Below are 8,573 nucleotides of genomic sequence, written 5' to 3' on the forward strand. Positions count from 1 at the left end.
TGTTTACACTTTAGTTTCTAGCCTTGATGTCTGCTATTTAAAAAATACTGCTTATGACATGCACTAGTTCCATCCTTTGCTACCTGCCAGAAACTCAGCACTCCTGGTCATGTGGCTCTTCAGGATATTGCTAGAATTGTATTTTATGCAAAGTAAGTGGATTGATGACTGTTTCCCCACAAGTCTGGCCCATGACTTAAAGGGAATTCAATGTAAACATGCCCAAATGCTTAGGTGGCTAACCCCAGCTGGAATAGCACACTTGGTTCAGCCACCCAAAGTAAGAGAGGAAGCCTGTTACAGACCTCTGTGCCAGAAAAGAAACTGCAGTTATAGTGTGAAGAGGCTAGAAAAAAAAAATTTTATTATTTGCCTTGTGATACCTGATGGGGAAGGAGGGAAAAGAAAGCAGAGGGGTTGAATCTCAAATACATTTTTTCTCCCCCCTCTGTCAGTTAGATCCTAGGAGAGGACCACAGTAACCTACAGCTGTGGCCCCATAGCCCTCATCAGGAAATTTTGGAAGTGCTGCTTCCAGGGAAGCAGCAGCCCTAAAAGTGGTCTTAGTCCTTTGTATGAAAGTTACTGAGCTCCTATTTCTTCACATAAAATGGCACCTTGGTATTCTAAAGCACTATAGAGGTACTGGTTTGTGCTTTGAAGCACAATAGCAAAACCATCAGGAAGAGCTGCATTTTTCCTTGTTCTGGATTTCCTACATATAAAGTGAATTCAGCATACAACTACTAATTCTTACTTAGGTTCAGAGCCTGGCTTGAGTAGGACTTACTGAAGCACTTAACTACCCTGCAGGACATGGGCCTTGGTGTTATATACAAGGGGCTAGAAAGACAGGTGGTAAGAGGTGGGAGAAGGTTTACAACTAGATGCAGCCACAATTTTTAAAAAATGATTCATGTAATAACCAGTCTTTACTTCAGTAATTTTTTTCATGCTCTTTTTTTTTTACTACATCTGTGATATAGTCATGTGTCCTAACAACTCCAGACAGGCCTAGACTCTTAACTATTGCAGAATTTTCACCTGAGTGTTGGTTTTATTCAAGCTTGAGCTTTCAACATCTCCCATCATGTCAAAACTTGGTTTTTGTTACACCAAACCATCTCACTGTTATAGCATGCTTCAAAGACATTTTCTTGTTGTTCTTTTTATTTTGTTATTCAGCTTTACAACAAAGATCAGAAGAGGGAGAAATCTCTAAAAAAGTATTCAACTAACGCTAAAATTAAAATCATGTTCCGTTAAAGGAGGCAGAACCATTTAAATCCTATAATTCCATCTGTTTTGTACAGTAGAACATGTAAGAAAAGTGCTTTCCAAACTACAAAATAAGAGACTGTCAGACAGGGTAGAAAGCATTTCTTAATGCAAATGAATTATTCATATTGTAGCCCTCTGGCTAAAAAAATAAACTATAAACACTAAGGTTTTTTTTTTTTTAAGATTCAGATCTTGGTCCAGGTTATAGCATAACATTTTTTCCCTACACCAATTGAGAAGCATTTTATTATCTATATTTGTTTTTCTTCTCCACACATTTAGACAATGCCACTTGGATACATGTTTATTAAACCCAGCATGCTTTAACTAAGCAAACTTCATAAGTTTTTTGTCTGCACCTGATAGTGCACCTGCTAGTATAAACTGAGGGAATAAATATGTACCAATTAAAAGGAAATAAAAATTAACATTAGGATAAAAAACCTCTGAAAGTATTTGCAGGAGGTGGAAGAATAAAAATGAAGTACAAGAACCACTATTTTCTTTCCAGGAGAATTTGATGGGGGAAAGCCATATAGGGGATGGCCATACAAACAATTCATTCTAGGTTAAAAGGAGTCAAATTTGACATTAGCTACTCCATGGTTATTGCAGTGTATATATTTGAAGGTTGTGGTAAGTAGAAGCAAAAGCGAAGTAGCTTTACAACTGAATGAGAAGGGGCAAGCTCCAGCTGCTATGGTACAGGTGCATGTACACAGGCAACTACCACAGAGTTGCTGAGCAGCAATGCAGTCCTACCCTTTTTTACCCTAGAGTAGAATTGTTCATTTGTCCATGTCCAGCTAGATTAGGTCATTCATCCTTTAAATTAAATGCATCAAAAGATGACAGACATCTTAGACTGGATGATAATTTGTAAAATTTTACATACACTGTGTTGCTAGTTTTCATAGATTACTTTAAAAGTACCTTGTGCATAAACTATGTGTCTTAGTTAAAAAGGAAGCTGCTATCACTAAGGAAACAGGTAAGAGAAAAATATATGATAATGCAGTGTGTGGTGTGTGTGTAATCTCCTTTGCAGCTCACACTACACCATCCTAACTTTCAACAATCCCCATGTTACTGTTACCTCTACTGTGAGCTGCTAGGCTCCTAAGACTACAGTAGTTTGGGGAGAGGGTACTCGTACTGAATGCTGGGGTTACACACACATGTAAATCAGTCATAGATGGAATCAGATGTTTGACAAGGACATCTATTGCATGTCTGTTTAGCAGCAAAACTAACCATTTGAGTACTTCAGAGCTACATCATCTCTGCCCAGCTATAAATGTACAGATTGAACTTGCATCTCCCCCCTGTCACTGCTTCTGTCTGAAGGTATGTAACCCTATAAAAATAGTCAAAGGTACTAAAATTACAAAAATGTTTTCATGTTAAAGTGGCAGTTTAACATTTTCCATTCCAAATATCTTCATTGTGAACTGTCATGAGCAAGAATGCCTATCCAGAAATACATTCCAAAATAATTAAGTTAACATTCCTGTGGTTTAAGGATGGGATAACTATTTATTTTACAAGTAACCTAGGAGCAATAGATTATTCAAGTATCAGTAATGTTAGTCTTTAAATGTTTACCGCTTAGGTAGTGCAAAAATAATATGACTGAGGGAATTTTTAGCCATTACACATTGAGGTTCTGATGTGAATTCCTTCACCTTCCAGGGCCTTCCCATCCAAGTAGTCTTTAAGCAAAAATCGCACTGAATTCTCAGTCCAGTTTTCTTGGAAAAAAAAGAGTTTTATTAGTTTATTGCACTTTCATTTACATATTCAATATGCTTAATTACATATGAAACTAGTCCTGCAGTACTTCTTCCTCCAAATTAACTGAGGTAAGTGGACACGTCTTGAATATAAGCAACAAGAAATTTGAAACTTTTTATGTACTAAACCCCAAGATTACTTGAAATTAGGAGGCTTAAAGATTTTTTCTCTGTGGTTATATATGAAACCTGCAGAAGCATCTACTGTATTTACCTGAATACAAGACAAGGTTGCCTTACACTAATAGAAAATGAAGTCTCTTTAAAAATATTGTCTATCATTAAAATGCTGCTGAAAACAGCGTGTCATTGGAAAAGGAAACTGCTATAAAAAGGTGACTAAATGCAGCCAGCACTGAGCAAGACTACAAAACATAGCCAATAATAAGCAACCATACTGACAGGCCCTGTCTGTGCCACGGAAAGGGCAGAGCCAGCCCTGACACCCTCCCTCTAGTGCCAAAAATATTACACTGAATATTCTCATAGGAACTTACCATAAGATTAAGTTAACTACTAGGGCTCATTGAGTGTAGTCCCCCTCAGTGCCAACTTTTTCAAGTCATGGTGACCTACTACACCAACTACATCTCAACTTTCTTTTCTTTCCCACAGCTGAGCTGCACCTTTCTTTCCTATTTCCAATGATGCCAGTTTCTCTACTAGCCTTATGTCTGGCTAACATCAAATGGTTCACCCAGAATCCTCCTGTCCCTGCAGTCTTTCAGACTGTTGCATATGATTACCTCATGGAAGGTGGGGCCATATTAAAGCCAGACCAGGTTGTTCTACACCTCGTCTGCATATAAATATTTGAAGCATCCCAGGACTCATGACAACAACACCTGGTTCATCATGAGTGGGGAGTGGGTGTGGGCAGCATGCATCTAGAGTGTACACACATACTGAGAAGGACTGAGCTGTGGGGCCACCATGGGTTGAAGTGCTGCTGACTGCTAGGGCCCAGCCCAGTGAACCACATGGTAAAACATAAGACTTTTAGCTTTGGACTAATATCATGCATAGTTTGTGTTCTACATAAACAGGTGTGCCAACATGCTACTTAAGCATGTGTATAGAGTACCTGAGCTAAAAGTTGCAACAGTTTTTCAAAAAAAGTAAAATGCATCAGTTCTAGATTAATTAAATCTGTGGGTACTATACGCAGCTTACTACACATGCTTATTTCAAGGTTAGTGTTTTCAAATTTGCTTCTCACCTCCCTAAGCATAGGGAAAAAGGGTATGATTTTAAACATGGGGGCGGGGGGAAGGCAGGCACAGAAGTTGGAAGCTTCAGAAAGCTAACTTATTTTCCCTGCTGTAGCAGTGGGAAGGAGACAGATTCAAAACAAGCCTCCAATAAGTAGATTCTATATCTGGAAGTTTATAACAAATTAATATATTGTCCATATATAGAACCTATTTACTGTGAGTTGTATTATAATCAGGGCCATCTTTATATTTGTGTAAATGCAGTCAGCTTACTGATCTGGCACAGCTCACATGAAGAGGTACAAAAGAAAGAAATAAAACCTCCAACAAACTGGGGCAGCAGCTAGAATGGGTTTTCTATTGCTTCCTGAGAATGAGAGAGGGTTTCTAGCCAGGGACTAGAGCAGCGGTAGGTAAAATGGCAGAACCAGACAGGGGCCAGAATCCATTTCCCAGCAGCCCCTGCTTTCAATTGCTGCAGCTAGTTACCATTGGGGCCACAGCTCAGGGCCAGGGTCTCCAGAGACCAGCCCCAGCAGTGCTGGCAGGACACACCGCTAGGTGGGGAGCTGCCCTGGGGCTGGGATCTTGCAGGGGTGATGACAGCATGGTATGGAGCTGGGGCAGAGCCACAATCTGCTGCCTGAATGCCCTTGCCCAGGGTGTGCGAGCAGCAGGTTACAGCTCTGCCCTGGCTCCGGACCACACTCACCCATGCAAGATCCCAGCCCGGTAGCGGCTCCCCGCCAGCACTGCTGGGGCTACTTTCCATGGAAACCAGCCACAGCAAGGCAGGCAGGGGCTGCTGGGAAATGGAGTCTGCTAGAGGCCTGATTCAGCCCACAGGCCAGACTTGACCCGCTCCTGCACTAGAGGAAAAAGGCTGGGTATCATATCAACATGCAGAATCAGATCAGAAGAGGACTTGTGTTCTACTTTTAATTAGAGAATTTGTTTTTCTACCAGGGCTGCAAGTTCAAATAGATATGGGGTGGGAAGGGGAGTATTAAAATCTGTGCCATTTCTGCTCTGTTGCTCTCTCCATCAATCACCAGAATAGATTCATAGATTCATAGATTAAGGGTCGGAAGGGACCTAGTAGATCTTCTAGCCCGACCCCCCGCCAGGGCGGGAGAACAACAAAAAACCCCAGAAAGAGAATCTGGAATCAGAATCTGAATAAGAATTATGTAGATCCACAGCCTGAAGTCAACATTCCCTGCCTTTCTGTATCTATTCTGCATAGCTAGTAGTGACAAGAAAAGACTTTTTCTTCACAGCAGTAAAAAGTAAGTGCATGGAGATCCATGGATACCAGTGATGAGCACAATCCACAATGGAGATGGAAGAACAGTGAACATGGTTAACAGCAGCAGATAAGATGGTCTGTTTTACCAGAGAGGAACAGTAAAGAAAGACGGGTGATAATACAGCAATGTTATGATGGGGCTGAAGTGGATTTGATGTGCTGGATGGCTGTTGGTTAATGTCTTGTACAGTACATAAACTTGTATCTAGAGGTCTCATTGTGCAAGATTTATTTCTCCAAGTCCAAACCTCTGACAGTGTTAAAAATCAGCATAGCCTCCAACCAGCAGCTAAGGGAGGCATAGTTTAAGATAGGACCTATAAGTAGGAGCAAATAAATTCTTGCTACACATAGATATCCTCAGAAAGAAGAAACACAGCTGAAGGAAAGAAAAAAAAGTAGGTGAGCTGATGTGTATAGAGCTGCTATTATATGGGGAAACCTAAAGTAATCCAGGGATATATATGAATATGGAGGTTTTATTACCTCTGTATTTCACAGTGCTGTAGTCACAACTGGACCTACTGTGCCCAGGGCTATTGTCCAAAAGTATGAAGTAGTTTAAGAGTGATATTGTAACTGTGATGATCCAGAAATTATGCAAGAGGCACACATTTCTTAGGATGATATCTTTGGACCAACTATGTAGTTGAGACAACTGAAGAAGTTGGACAAGCTTTCTAACGCAAGACATTCTTCCTCAGGTTGCTAATCTTGGAGACCAAGGCACAGCATAATGAAGATAAAAAGATAATCCATAAAATTAAGAGCCATGAAGGTCAATTAAAAGACTGGAAAATTCTGTGCAACAGTGAAAGATTCAAGGAGCTCAGATTTTTAACTAACAGAAGATTAAGGGGTGATTTTATCAATACCAAAGTTTTCTTACAGATTAAGGGCTCGCCACTCCATCAGACAAAATTACAAAAAGATCTAATGGCTGGAACTTGAAGCTAGACAAATTCAAAACTAGAAGAGGTGAAACTGTGTTAACAATAATTAGCCATGGTAATCAACCACTGGAACAAGGGCTGTGGCAGTTTCTCTAGCAATTGATTTAAACATTGACAGAGTTGATATTTTTCTAAAAGTTGTCCTCTCATTCTCATTAATGCATGGAAATCCTATGACCTTTGTTATACATGCATCAGGCTAGATTATCACAATAGTCCATTTGGCCTGATCTCTGAATAAATGTTTGATAAAATAAGCTGTAATAGACACTCGAGGAGAGGGCAGCCTAAGGCTGACAACGACAACCCATATGAATAGAGCAAAGCTAAATACAGCCATCGTACAGCTACTAGCATATGAATCCAATAAAAGTGTTTGTGGAAGCTTCATGTATGTCCTTAGCAAAAAATTTCAGATTTCATTAATTTCATCTTGTGCTAGTGATATGCAAATCTCCAATTACCATGTATGCTGCTACGATAAATATGCCATTCTAAAATTAGAGAGGCTTAAGATACAACCCATCAATTTCCTTAGTTCACAACAGAGTGTGTTCCTTCTGTCAATATAATGTCCATGATTTCCCACTGCAGAGTTGTTATTAAGGCTGATTACAAGTCCATTTTAGTTGTTATACATTTCTTGCTTCTGGCATTTGAGGTACTTGTGCTTCCTAGTCCATGCAAGAGGGTGTTTCAGAAAATAAGAGCAAAATGACTACCCATGCTATATGTCTGCATCAAAGCACAAAACTGTACAGCAGCAGGGAACACTGATAGCAGCACTGTCAAACGCATTTTTTGTGGGGATGGAGGGACTACCGCTACTGCTGGCCCACTGAGCAACCCTTGCAAAGCCAGCAGGCCAAGGTACTTAAGGGAGCCCACCCCTGCCCCAGCCCTAGCACAATCTGTGGGCAAGGCAAGAGCCCCCAAGGGGACACTTGCCTGCCTGTACACAAATGCCAGGAGCTTGGGGAATAAACAGAAGGAACTTGTTCTCCTGCTTAACCCAAATAATTACAATGTCATAGGGATAACGGAGACCTGGCAGGACTCCACCCATGACTGGACCACAGGTACAGATAGTTATACCCTGTACAAGAGGGATCGTGTAGATAAAAGGGGTGGGGGTGTAGCTCTTTCTGTTAAGGAAACCTACACGTCCCTGCAAGCTGATGTTCACAACCAGGGTGAACAACTGGACACCCTCTGGGTTAAAATCCATGGGGAAACACAGCACAGGGGACAACAGTGGGAGTCTACTACAGACCTCCCACCCAAAGTCCACAGCTTGACCAGGAGTTCACCTGGGAACTGGCTGAGGCCGCATGCTCCAGGACCACAGTTGTCGTGGCTGACTTCAATTATCTGGACATCTTGTGGGAGGATCACTCAGCAAAATCTGAGCAGTCGCAAAGCTTCCTCTGCTGCGTGGATGACCTCTACCTGACTCAAGAAGCCTACAGGCCAACAAGAGGTAAAATACTACTCAACCTGGTACTGGCTACTGGGGATGACCTAATCGGCGACCTAGTGATCGATGGGAAGCTGGGTAACAGCGATCACGAGCTGATCACCTTCACCATCCGCCGTAAAGCTGAAAAGTCAGTCAGCAACACTGAAGTCCTCGACTTCAGGAAAGCCGACTTTGACAAGCTCAGGAGGCTTGTCAGCAAAGCCCTAAGGGACAACGACCCCAGGGGGAAGGGAGTTCAGGAAGAGTGGCTGCTCCTCAAGGGAGCGATCCTCAATGCACAAGCTAAGTCTACTCCATCTTGGAGGAAAGGCAGCAAGAGGGCACAGCAGCCCCCTGGCTCTCCAGGGATCTAGCAGACCTCCTGAGGCTAAAAAGAAAGGCCTTCAAAAGGATGGAGGATGGGATTCACCTCCAAGGAGGATTATTCTGCACTGGTCCAGTCCTGCAGGGAGCAAACCAGGAAAGCCAAGGCTGCAACTGAACTCCAACTAGCTTTGAGCATCAAGGACAACAAAGAGTCCTTTTTCAGATATGTGGGGAGCC

General features: G+C 41.8%; 1 protein-coding gene across 2 annotated transcripts in view; it reads right to left on the bottom strand.

Annotated features, from left to right (window-relative positions):
* Positions 1-2,490: 2,490 nt before the first annotated feature.
* The window catches only part of ACBD5 (acyl-CoA binding domain containing 5), an 80,320-nt gene continuing 74,237 nt past the window's right edge, over positions 2,491-8,573 (bottom strand). For both annotated transcript variants that reach the window (XM_019508248.1, XM_019508250.1), the window contains one exon: positions 2,491-3,032. In XM_019508248.1, the coding sequence (XP_019363793.1) occupies positions 3,020-3,032 (13 nt within the window). In that variant the 3' untranslated portion in view covers positions 2,491-3,019. The remainder of the gene's footprint in view (positions 3,033-8,573) is intronic.

This window comes from Gavialis gangeticus, unplaced genomic scaffold (assembly GCF_001723915.1).
Source record: "Gavialis gangeticus isolate Ggan-Ray unplaced genomic scaffold, GavGan_comp1, whole genome shotgun sequence".
Classification (NCBI taxonomy): Eukaryota; Metazoa; Chordata; order Crocodylia; family Gavialidae; genus Gavialis; species Gavialis gangeticus.